The sequence below is a fragment of the Arachis ipaensis genome, chromosome B9 (genome assembly GCF_059453495.1).
Source record: "Arachis ipaensis isolate K30076 ecotype BB chromosome B9, ASM5945349v1, whole genome shotgun sequence".
Classification (NCBI taxonomy): Eukaryota; Viridiplantae; Streptophyta; class Magnoliopsida; order Fabales; family Fabaceae; genus Arachis; species Arachis ipaensis.
In genome coordinates this window covers 153985730-153998547 of record NC_142444.1, presented here as the reverse complement: position 1 = coordinate 153998547, position 12818 = coordinate 153985730, and the positions used below count along the sequence as shown (strand labels likewise).

At 29.0% G+C, this 12818-nt stretch overlaps 1 protein-coding gene across 1 annotated transcript; it reads right to left on the bottom strand.

Moving 5' to 3' along the window:
- Window positions 1-7940: 7940 nt before the first annotated feature.
- Window positions 7941-12451, bottom strand: LOC107618831 (LisH/CRA/RING-U-box domains-containing protein). The gene is made up of 7 exons (XM_016321003.3): window positions 12024-12451; window positions 11399-11593; window positions 10955-11077; window positions 10371-10556; window positions 8805-8938; window positions 8441-8627; window positions 7941-8343 (listed from the first exon to the last, which is right to left on the bottom strand). The coding sequence occupies exons 1-7, from the start codon at window positions 12375-12377 to the stop codon at window positions 8242-8244; spliced, it is 1281 nt and encodes a 426-aa protein (XP_016176489.1). The 5' UTR covers window positions 12378-12451; the 3' UTR covers window positions 7941-8241.
- Window positions 12452-12818: the final 367 nt, after the last annotated feature.

Here is a 12818-nt window from a genome sequence, read left to right as displayed (position 1 = left end):
TCTGTAGATGAAAAATAATGATGTTCCAATATTAGTGATATTAGTAATTCGGGTATCACACGTGAAGCATATGATAGCCCATGTCATCTGACAAGTCAGCAACATCTTCAATAAACATCAAACAATATCGATCAATTACAAAGCCAGCATATAATATGATTTTATTACTTAAAGACCAAACATTTAACTTTTCAATTGGTCTATTAAAAACAATCTTTGGTATATGCTAAATAATTATTATAGATTCATTGGAGTACACAAATCGAATTAGATTGCAAAGCGATGCAAGACTGAATAGGAAGACTATGCTACTTCAAAAGAGACATGGTAAGATAAGCATGATAGATTGTAATTATCACAAAGCTAAAATTTTACTTCTTTTATCTTTAATACTACTTTCATAATATATATTCATAATTCAACTGATTCAAACATTTAACAAATATTCATTTTTTTTATAATATAAAGTACTTGATGTATATTATCTCTAATGATTACAGGAGCAAGTACATCTAATTCAAATTTAGATACTAAAGAATTAGAAGAAGTGTGCATAGCTGAAAAAGAAAGACACCTGATACAAAGAAAAACATTCTTGAAGGAATTGACTATAAATTTTTCAAAAATTTTTGAAGAAGTTGAGGATATTACTAAAAACACGACTATATTAGATGATTATGTGCAAATTAAATACCCAGCCATATTCGATGTTGCTGAGAATACAGGTAATTTAAGAAGTAACAATATCAGCACTTTATTATTTACTATTGTTATGCTTTTTATAAACAAAAAATTATCGTTTAGTGTTCAAGTTTTAAAATTCAAACTAAGATATGGTTATATATTATAATTTTTGTATTTGAACATTGATTTATTGTAATTCTTATTGTTTGATTAACGTGCATGTAAAATTTAAATTTTTTCTTCCAAAATTAATAAATTCTCACTCTCACTCTCATTCTTCATCTTTATCTTTCTCTCTCTTTTCTTTCATTCTCTATTTTTTTTATCTTTCTCTTCTATAGAAAATAAATTTAACAAAATAATATAATTTAAATAAAAAATATTATTATTATTACTATTATATACATAATTTTTTAGTTTTTTATTTAATTTTAAATTTTTACCGCTTATCTTTTTAATCTATATTTTCATTCTCCTCTTTCAAATATTTATTACATATAATTTAGAGAGAATACTAATGTTATAATTAAAAGTTAGAATCAAGATTTAATTGTTTTAAAAAAATTAATTTGAGTTAATTTTATAACTACCAATATAATTTTTTTATGCTAATATCTAATTATATTTTTATATACATAGAGAGAAAAAATATTATTTTTAAATAGTAAGTATAAAAATAAATTATTTCTACTTGTGCAACAGTCTTAACAGTTAACACCTAATTAAATGTAAAAGTATATACATTAAATTATTTTAAATTTTAGATAACAAATGTTAAAATTAATTATTAATAAAAATTAGACTTTTTATATAAAAATAATAACTAAAAATCTTATTATTTGATTTTTTATCTACAGATACCTTGATTTTCTTGGTCAGAGACTTTTGTCAACCTATGACTTTTTTCATAAAAGTAGTTTCATTTTATAAATCTTTTTGCCATGCATAATTTACAATGTCAAAACAAAGTAGAACATAATTTTAAAAAATTTATATTTTCGTAATATTATTACGAATGAAAATACTAGTTATGAAGGCTAAATTAAATAAACAAACTTATTTACCAAAATAAATACGAATGTAAAAATATATCATTTTATGTATTTAGTTGTGTTTTTATAATAAAAAATAAAAATAATGAAAAAGTGCATTTTTGTAGTAAGTATCTATCAAAACAAGACAAAATATTTACTCATTTTCGTACTACACGCAAGCAAAAATAAAGAAGAAAATTTTTCCATTGTAATATGGATGTGCATTAATTAAATATTCATGATTTATTCTTCTAATTAAAATTATTAAAATTATTTGAGAGGTTCAAATTTTTAATGGTGGATAGTGCAAAATTTTTAAAGTTGAATTGAATATTAATGAAGCTTATTAAAAATGTGAACTCTGTACGTGTATAAATAGGAGGAGTATAGTCTAAAACAAAACATATAAGAAGGTAATAATCGTGAGCCGCTGGAGCATGGAATTGCAGGCTATTGGCTGAGAAGGCCGAAAGGAGAAGGAAGAAAGGACCGCGGCAGCGCTGAGAGGGAGGAAAAGAAGGAGAAAAAGGAGGTATCGGCAGTAGGAGTTAACAGCGGCGAAGACGGGGTGGTGACGACGGTGGTCTTGACGGCGGTGGGAATGAGAGAGAGAAAGAGAGGGGGGGGATGGTGCCATGGTGGTGAGGGTTCAAATGAGGGAAAGGGGTTCGTTATTTGAATTTACGCTGCCTTTATCGTTGAATTTACAGTCAAATTACCAATGGTAAAGGACACGGCAATTTAATTTATTTTTCCTCCAAAAATTACTAACAGATTTACCATCGAAAAACAGAATCCGCTGATAATTAAAAAACCTTTACGAATTTAACGTAGTTTCCGCTAATAAATTCGACGGTACTCAACGTTTTTCTTGTAATGCGAGAAAGGGATGAGAGGGACGAGGAAGGGAAAAGCGCGACTGAGGAACATCAGCGGCGAGTAACCTCCGGTGTGGCGGTGCATAGCATGAATGAGGATGATGGCAGTGTTCGATGATTGTGAGTCAGTGACTTGGAGAGGGAGTGAGATGAGATTGGGATGTGATAGTAGCGTCGAAATACAAAGGGAGTTAGAGTTTCTTAATTCTTAGCTATATTATATTTTAGGTGGAAACTCCAGGTGCAGTCAACTTCACGTGAAGTTGATAATTGAGAGCCGTTAGATAAAAATTTAGTCAAATCAATTAAATTATCTAACGACTCTCAATTATCAATTTCATGTGAAGTTAACTACACCTGATTTTTCACCTATATTTTAAGTATATATTATATTTATTTATTTATTGCGGATATGCGAATTTTCATATCAGATTCGTGGGTATCCATCTCAAACCCACGATCCGATCCTTTTAGTATGCAGATGCGATCAGATGCGATCCGATAGTTTTGCGGATCAGATATAATTCGATAACTTTGCGGATCAGATCTTATTCGTAATTTTTTTATTGGATCCAAATAAAACACCGCAAATCTACGAATCTGATCCGATTCATGTGCAGTCCTATTTTAATATTTGGATTAATTTCTTATTTCATCTTTAATATTTAAAATATTATTTTTTTAACATTTTATTTCATTCTATTTTAATCTTTTAGTTAAAATTAAAATTTTTTATTTTAAAAATATATTTTTTGTCATTATGATTTTCTTTTAGGTAATGAAAAAAGTGAAAATTGTAATAATCATAATTGGTGGTTCTAATAATTTAAGAATAGATGTGTCACAATAAAAAACAAAAAAAAAGTACAAAAAAATATTTAAAAAAAATTAATTATGACTAATTGACTAAAATATGATAAAATAAAATATTTTAAATATTAAAAATAAAATTAAAATTAAACATAAATATTATGGTCTAACATAGTACTTTATCATAAAAAATAGAAGTGACATTAAAAAAAAAGGAAAAACCAATTACTATCATTCCAATTAAATAACAAAATTTAATTTCTCTCTCTTCCCGATTTGGCAGGGATATAGCTCAGAAAAATGGAAAAAGAATCTTCTTTATTTTTGCTGCCAGTAGTACGAAAATAATAAGTAAAAATCATGATCACATTATATTATTTTACAATAAATTATATTTAAAAATTGAATTTAATTTTGATGAACGGATATAAAATCATTTTATATGTGTATCAAATAATATTATATTAGTAGAAATAATTATTTTTTATATTAATTGCGTAAATGATCATTTAAGAGAAAGATTATAATTGCAGATTTTATAATGTCAGTGTATCAAAATTAAACTCTTAAAAATTATTATTAATTAATTCAACCGATCTCTATTTTGAATTCTTTCAAAAAAATAATTTAGTAAAGAAAAGGTTTGAAAATATTTACAAAAATATAAATTGAACAATAGAAAATTTTCATCTACCTAATTTAGTAACAAAATACAGAAAGTAAATTAAATTCTAACGTTGACTAGAGAAATAGAGTAAACGTTACTTTTATTTCTGAATGAATTTATGAATTCAATTCAAATCTCGCAAAAATTTACTGCATAATACAACGAAACCAAACAAAATCAACAATTACTAATTAATTCAACCAATTTCTACTTTGAATTCTTTCAAAGACTATACAGCTGTACTTCTAAATAAACACTAAACCACATTAAATTCAAAGAATATATTGATTGATATTGATTTATGTTATATGAGAGATTTACGGCATAAAGATACGTTTATTTTTTGATAGTCTATAAAATTTCTCTATATATACTCATCACTTCAAGTTAATATGACACATCACATTTTAGTGAAGAGCCATGTCTATGCCATTTCATGCATCCCTCTTACTACTTTCTCTTGTTCTTGTTGTAGGGTGTCTCACTACAACTTCATCAGCATCATCACCGTATACAAATGCTAGAAAAAACCTTATTGAATCAAACTCAACTGCAATAAAAGCATCGGATAACGATGTTCTTCTGACGTTTATCAACGAGGTATACGATAAAAATATAGCAGTGTTTATGTTCTTCAATCTCGAAGATAAGAGGACTCTGTTGGTATCCGGCGTACTTGTCCAACGATATAGCGACCGTCAAAGGCAAACGGGTTTGATATATTTTGATGTTTTGTGTGTCATATTTTATCAGTATGATCCTGCCGTTGACGGTGGCCATGACGCCGTTCATTGGTCCGTCAGAGAAGATGGTTTGTACAAAAGTTATGACAAGGAAAAATGGGTGCTTACCAAGACATGGCGAAACGATAATTGTGGATGAAGTAGAATAATCTAGGAATATATATAGAGGTGAAAACTCGAGTGAAGTGGACTTTCTGCAAGTTATACGGCATAACAATGAAAGTCGACTTCACATGAGTTTCCGCCATATATAAAGTATGAAATATGTAAGAAGTTGATAGCTAAAATTTTTTAGATAATTTAATATTTTTTATTAAATTATCATTTAATAATTTTTAATTATCAGCTTTTTGTTAGAGCGCATGTGATTTTCCACTAATGAAATAAGGTTTTTTTAGAAAACAGGTCCATCGTCATCTCCAATTTTCTGTAACTTCAAAATCAAAATATAAAGTGTGAGCTATCTTATAATTATATGCTAGATCTTAAATTTAATTTTTTTCGTTATCATATTTTATTTATGATGATTGATATTATTTTTAATTGCGAGAAACGGAGGAAGGCAAAGTTTTTTTTCTTCTTTTTTCATTTTTTTTCAACTATATTTAATATATACATGAAATTATAAATATTAAATTATATAAAAATTATGTACCAAAATAAATTCGAATATAGAAATATATTATTTTATAAATAAAAAAAATAAAACTAAAAAAGTGAATTTTCACATTAGGTGTCTGTGAAAACAAGACAATTTTTACTCATTCCATATTACACGCTTGCGAAGAAAAAGAAGAAAGTTATTTTCTTTTAATAATAACAAAATACAAAATTTTTTTGGAAAAATATTATTTATTTTTAAAAGGAATAGAAAATTATACGAGTTGAAAAAATGGGTTGACAAATTATAAAAGAAGAATAAAAAATAAAACATCAAAAGAAAAATATGTACAACAGCAGCAGGCAAGCGAAGTGAACTATAGATGAAAAAAAGGAGAGTTTCCTTGTAGAATTTAGATTTTTTAAATTTTTTATTTTTATTTTAGAAAATAAAATGTAATCTCTCACCTCTTAAATAATTTTTTTTTCGTATTTTTTTTAATTTTATCTATAAAATAAAATAAATAATAAAGATCATGTTTTATTTTTTAAAATAAAATTTAAAATTTAGAGAATTTAAATCCTTATTTGTACAAGCACACTCAAACAAAAATCGAGTGCAGTGCAATAGGAGTTGAAATGGATGGAGCTGAATTGAATTTTAACTTTGTCGAACCTTATTCCATATCACAAATATTTATAGATGTTTAATAAAACTTAGGCCAAATCACTGTATTAAATCAAGAGAAAAAAAAATTTATACAAATAAGCTAAATAAAAAATTGCTTTATGAATCTATCAATAGTTATTTTTATATAGTTCGAATTTACTCAATTCGAACTTCATTTACATATCATTTGAATCATATTGATTCGAATTATACACACACGCACACACACTAATTCGAATCAACCTAATTTAAATTACATCCTGATTTATTAAAAAAATTAATAATTTATTAAAAAAATTTATTAAAAAAAAAATAATTTAAAAATAAAAAAATATATATTTTATTTCATGCATTAAAAAAAAGCTAACAAAATATTTAATTACGAGACTTCTTTAAAATATGAATGAGCTATCAATTCGAATTCCATACAAATTTAGGTAAATACATGCATGTACTCAAATTTTAAATAAAGTCTTCTACATAGTCAATAATAATTTAGAAATTAAAAAAAATATTTTATTCCATACAAAATAATTAAAAATATATTTTATTTATTTTTCCACACATATTTCCTCTCATTATATTGCCATTGGAATCCTCATATATTTCTAATTTCTCAACCTAACCTTCACAAATTCTAACACAATCTTCATATAATTTTACTTGAGATATGTGTCTCATTTTTTGTGATTTGTATAAGTGAGTCAATATATATAAATGGGTAATAGACGTATCAGTACAAGTTTTATTATTGACTAATGATAACTCTATTTATATTAATATAGAGTAAATCAAATAAATATTTAAATTATTGGTCTCTAAAATTTGAAAAAAAATATTATTCTTCGTTATAAATATGTTTATTATAATTTTTTTTAATTTTTAAAAACTGTTTTACCAAACACAATTATAGTACTTGTGCTTATTAAAAACTATTTTAATGTGATTTTACCAAACGCAAGTGCTGTAGCTTTTAAAAAGTCGTCTTTTAAAAGACAGCTTTCATAAGCTACTCTTAAAAAGTAAAAGATTTACCAAACCAACCCTTATTCAAATTATACGGTGAGCAATTCGAATTTTATACAATACTCTTCTACCCATTCTTGATAGCTCATGAATATTTTTTAATAAATTTATTTAAATTATACCACAAAAAAATATTTTATTGTATGCAAAATAATTTAAAAAATATTTTTTAAAATTATTTTGTATAGAATAAAATATTTTTTGTAGTATAATTTAAATAAATTCATTAAAAAAATTTATTAAAATTTGTTACGAAAAGGGAATAATTCGAATCTATGATTCGAACTTCCCCTTGTCACGTGATGCATGTAATTCGAATTAGGGTTGTCTAATTCGACCCTACTTGATTCGAACTACTTGTAAGCTTGGGTTGGTCATAATTCGATCTAGGTTGATTCGAATTACGAAGAAATATAATTCGAATTTAGTTGATTCGAATTACATTATAGTGTACTCTGGTTGATTGATGAATGAGATTCTTGTTTGGCTGATTTATGTAATATCAATCTCCCATTAACATATATGTGTTTTTTACCCTAAAACTTAATATTTATTTTAATAATTTTATACAATTAAAAATTAATTAATTTAAAAACAAATAAATATAAAATAAAAATAAAATTAAATAAATATAAAAATAATATTTTATTAAATTTTTTAGGTTATATATATTAATTAAGAAATATATATAGTTATGTAATATATTTAAAAAAAAAACATAATATTAACAAGAAATAATCTAATCTAATGACAATTAAGCTGCTCTCCATCCTTTAAATCGACAAATATCAGGTGGAAACCAGTTGCTACCGTGACAATTGAATAATATGTTTCAAAAGGATAGCAATTTAATTAGGTGAAATAAATAGTTTTAAAAGGTTGGCAGTTGAGTGAAAAAACCCCTATGCAACAGTCCAAGGTCAAATCTCAGTGACACTAAAAAAGTAAAAAAAAATCTTACTTTTACATATGTACATGATTAAATGGAACACAACACAACGTATGGACTAATAAATCCCATTTGATGAATTTCCGAAAGATTTCCAATTACACAGCCACGGTGGCTTAAAGGCAATGGCAGCATTGACATTTGCAATCATTGACAAGGTTTATTTTAAATAAGAGAGAATTATGAAATGTATGCCTTGACGAGGTCCGTATAGTTGTATTGTGATCCTGTCCTTGGGCAAGTGATTCTACCATCATTCTTCTTAGCCATCTCTTCAAGAGCCTGAAAGAACAGCAAACAAATAACAAAGAATCAATAAATAAAAATATAGCAGGCAAACATGCTAGCTTTTATACCGAAAATCTAGGATATCAGGGACCTTAGTGCTATAAACATATCCATTGGGCAACACTTGAGGAGGATTCTCAGTGTCCATTAGCTCCTTAGTTATATAGCAAACAAGCTTTGAATGATGCTGCTTCGAATATGGTAACGGCATGGCAATTGTTCGAAAAGCTTCCTGTGACAGAGGGTCCTCTTTCGTGCAATCATCCTTGTAACAATATCTTTATAAAGTCAAGGGACATGTCTCAATAGAGTTAGTTGTGAGTCCATGACAATGCATAAATACTTCGATCTTCTATTTTTTATTTTTAACAGAATAAATGCATGTTAAGCTAAGATAAAGTAGTTAAAGAATTAGGCAATCAACTAAATTGATTTTACGAGTTGTTAATGGATACGGAGTCTTAAGGGCAGAAAGGCCAGCTTGCAGATAGATATTGAGCAGAGGCTCCATTGTCATGCCGTATAACTTGCAGAACTCCTGCTTGAATTGGTCCACTAGAAAATCCCATTGCTTAGCTTCAAATAAGACCTGTAAAGTATTATGCAAAATAGTGAACCCTATAAGTACCACACTACCAATATAAGTCATGTAATAAGGCCCACTTTGGGTAAATAACTTAAATAAGTTCTTTTGAAAAAAGAGCTTACAACATAAGGACTTTTATTAATAGCAGCTTATAAATAAGTTATTTTGTGTTTGGATATTTAGTTATAAAAGTACTTATTTTAAAGTTGTAGCGTTTGGATAAATAACTCAAAAAATAAATTTTTTTTACAGAAGAGAATGAATATTAAAATAACGATGATAACAAATACTTTCCAATATTGAATGTTGATTTTACATAACCTAATCACTAATATTATGTATGATATGGTAGGTGAAAATAAAAAATAAATATAAAATGTGTGTCAATGTATATTTTGTTGCTGTTTTTTATTTTTTTTACTCCTATTAGAACTCTCTTCTCTTTTATTGAGGTCAAGAATTTGCTATAATTAACTATAAAAATAATAGCAAGCTATAAAATCACATGAAAAAAATAAAATTAAAACTGAAATTTCATACCACAGTTAAATACAAACTTAATAATAAAAAATAAAGTGATAAAATGATAAAAAAAAATACTTAGAAAGAATATATGCAGTAGGTTGTTCAAATGCAATATTGTCTGAAAATGGTGGTGGAAGATCATCAATACTTCCATAAGATGAATCATTACGTGAAAATGGTGAGGTTTGGAACATTGCATGAGAATGATGATGGAATTATGGTGGAAGGCCAATGCTTCTAGTAGACCTTGCGTGAAAATGGTGGTGAAGGGTAGTATTTTTCACAGAGTGAAAAAGGAAAGTAGATTTTTTTTGTTTTGAAATTAATTTTTTTTGAAATGGTAGAATGACTTATCGAAAAGTAGAGAAGTCATATATTTCTACTTCTTCAAAAAGCTGCAAATTAACTTTTTGGGAAGTTAAAAGCTTTTTCTAAAATGGTGCCAAACACGCAGATTGTGATTTTTCATAATCCAAAAGTAAAAAAAAAAAAAAAAAAAAAAAAGTAGCTTCTGCTACTTCCCAAACGAGCTCTAAGTAAGACCATAAGTCATAAGTCATAAGTCATAAGTCATAAGTCATAACTCATAATCCTAATATAGATAAACCATTTCAGATTGACTTCTTAAATTCCCAAACACTGAAGAACAAATCAGAATGAATGAAATAAAAAATGTACCTGATACAAATAGCTCTAGATTGGTGGTTTTTATTAAATTGCACAATTTGGATTGTGAATCATGTGATTCTAACAACTATCGATATAGATATGGTTCATACGATTTAGAAAAATAAAAAATGCAAATGCATGTGTAAACTAAATTTTGTTGAATTTGCTCCTGTAAACCCCACTAGTTAGATATGTTCCATATCAATAATGCTCAAAAGACTCAATCACGAAGCAGCCTCACCTTATATGTGGCACATTCAGTATCTCTTTTAAAAGCCAGTGTTGCAAGGACTCGCTGCAATTCTTTCATGTGGGTGGCACCCCATGGCGCAAGATATTTCCTGGCATATGTGATGGCTCGCATATTGTTCTCAGCTCTCACCAATTCTATGAATTCTTGAAGTCTCAACTGGAACTCTAATTTGCTCTGTTGTAATTAAAACACACTAAATTAGCAATACTAAATATGCTGCAGTAACCTAATTATGCATTTGTTACTGACAACTTCCACCAGATGAGAAACCAACCCTAGTAGCATTAGGATAATGGGCCTAACTTCCCTAATACGAGTTTGGGTTTTTCTTTTACATTCCAATTCTCAACCAGCTTAAACCAACTTTATACACATCCACAGCTGCACATATGAATTTTCTATTTTGATAAATACCTAGTACACTAAGAGTATGGCTTAGACGATTGTCTATTCTCAATGTCATAAAAAGAAAAGCATATATCCCAGACCTAGAAACCAAAAAAATAAAAAATCTAAAGGTTGAAGCTGTATGTATGTTGTGGCAAACATTAAGCTCAAACAGAAGTATAAACCTTTGATTTCTTCAGCCTTGATTTATTATCGGCACACCATGCTAGGGCAGGTGCAACATCTTTATTTTGCAATGCCTCAATAACCTTTTTTGCTTCTTGGAATACATCAATATCAACAAGATCCTGAAGCACAAAGACAAAATAAGATTACCGTTAGAACTTAGAACTGAATTATGTACTCTACATGCAGAAGACCCTGAAGGAACAGCATGTTGTAGCATTCACAGATGACCACATATTCGTTACAAATGAACTGCATCAGCATTCAGCAACCAAAAATGATAACCTGGCTGTCTTACAGGATAGTTGCCTAAACTTATGCGAAAATTAAACTCCTCTTTCCAGGTTAAAGAGGCAGATCTTTGTCAAATCCATTAAAAACTCATTATTATTTCCTCACAGGCTCACACCATATTCTTTGCAACTGAAAAATGGCAAGATTACCTGTATGTTGCTGCATTCAGCAAGTTTCACCGCAGTGTCATAATATGACATCCTCAACATGTAATCAACGAGAATCCGCTTCAAGCGAGTGTTGTTCCATTCTGACAGATTTTCCCCATCAGCAGATTCTAAGTGATCAAGACGTGCGCGACACTTCTGTGCTTGCAAATTCTCAGCTCGACTTCCTTCCTCCAGCTTAACATATTCCATAAATGACTGTCTTTAGAAACTTAACAAACGGCTATGAAAACTTTCCAATTATGCAACACTGAACATTGGATGCAATATAAACCATTTGAGAGAAAAATCTGGGAAAGTAAACGAATCGAACAGAAGGCAATCTAAGAATCACAACTACTCACAGAAATCCCATAAAATAAAAGTCGGTGAGTTCCATAATGTATCAAATCAAATTATTTACTGAACTTCAGTTCAAGATACATGGATTGGGCATTAATTTTTCCATTCTGAATACCATTTGACAGTGCAATCAAGATTGAACAAAACGAACCCAAGGCTCAAATAATTTCCAACATCGCAACCGTAAGAAGCGAGTAAACGGAGAAAATTGCTCAAATCACGCGAATTCAGAATTGGAATTGGAAAATTAGGCTAGGAGTTATACCTTCCTCTTGAGCCCTTGGAGGCGGGAGACGAGGGAGTTGAGGTGGTTGACGGCGTCATCGGGGGAGAAGTCAGCGGAGGCAGCGTCCGTGACGCCGGATATGACGGCGGACACCTCCTTCTCGACGGCGCGGTGGTTGGCGCGGATGGTCTTCTTGTAGTGCTCAAAAGGGACCCTCAGGAACTGGTGCTCTAGCTTCAGGGCCTCCGTCAGTTGGGGACCGGTGGAGGAGGGAGGGGGCGTAGGGGTGGCTCTGGCGGCGGCGGCAGCGGCGGCGGCGTCGGGGGTGACAGTTGCGGGGGTTGCGGCCGTGGCGGTGGTGTTGTTGCCGTTGGAAAGGGAATCCATCTCCATTGGAAACAACGAACGGAATGGGAAAGGAAAAGGAACTCGATTCTCAGATTCAAGTGGATAGCCCAATTTATTTTTTTTTTAAAGAAAAAAGAGAAATCTCGTTTTATTAAAATTTAATCGGTACTTAATTATAAAAAATGTATAATCTTATATTATTAAATATAATATCATATGAGTAAAAATTATTCTAAGTTAAAGTACAATATAAAAAATTAAAAATAAGATATTATAAAATTTATAAAATAACATACTAAAATTCAAATCATATTAGGGTTTACTTTCTTAAATTATGTTATTTATATAAGACGTACGGATATGCGGGTACAGATATGCGGATATGCAGATCGGATTCGAGGATATCACGGCCAAATTCGCAATCCAATCCTATTATAATGCGAATCGAATTTGATCCGATGATTCTGCGGATCGAATAATATCCGT

Coding starts and splice junctions, on each gene's coding strand:
- LOC107618831 (XM_016321003.3), bottom strand. CDS start 12,377: ATGGAGATGGATTCCCTTTCCAACGGCAACAACACCACCGCCACGGCC. Junction 11,078..11,398: donor CTGAATGCAGCAACATACAG/GTAATCTTGCCA, acceptor TTTGTGCTTCAG/GATCTTGTTGATATTGATGT. Junction 8,344..8,440: donor GATATGTTTATAGCACTAAG/GTCCCTGATATC, acceptor CTGTTCTTTCAG/GCTCTTGAAGAGATGGCTAA.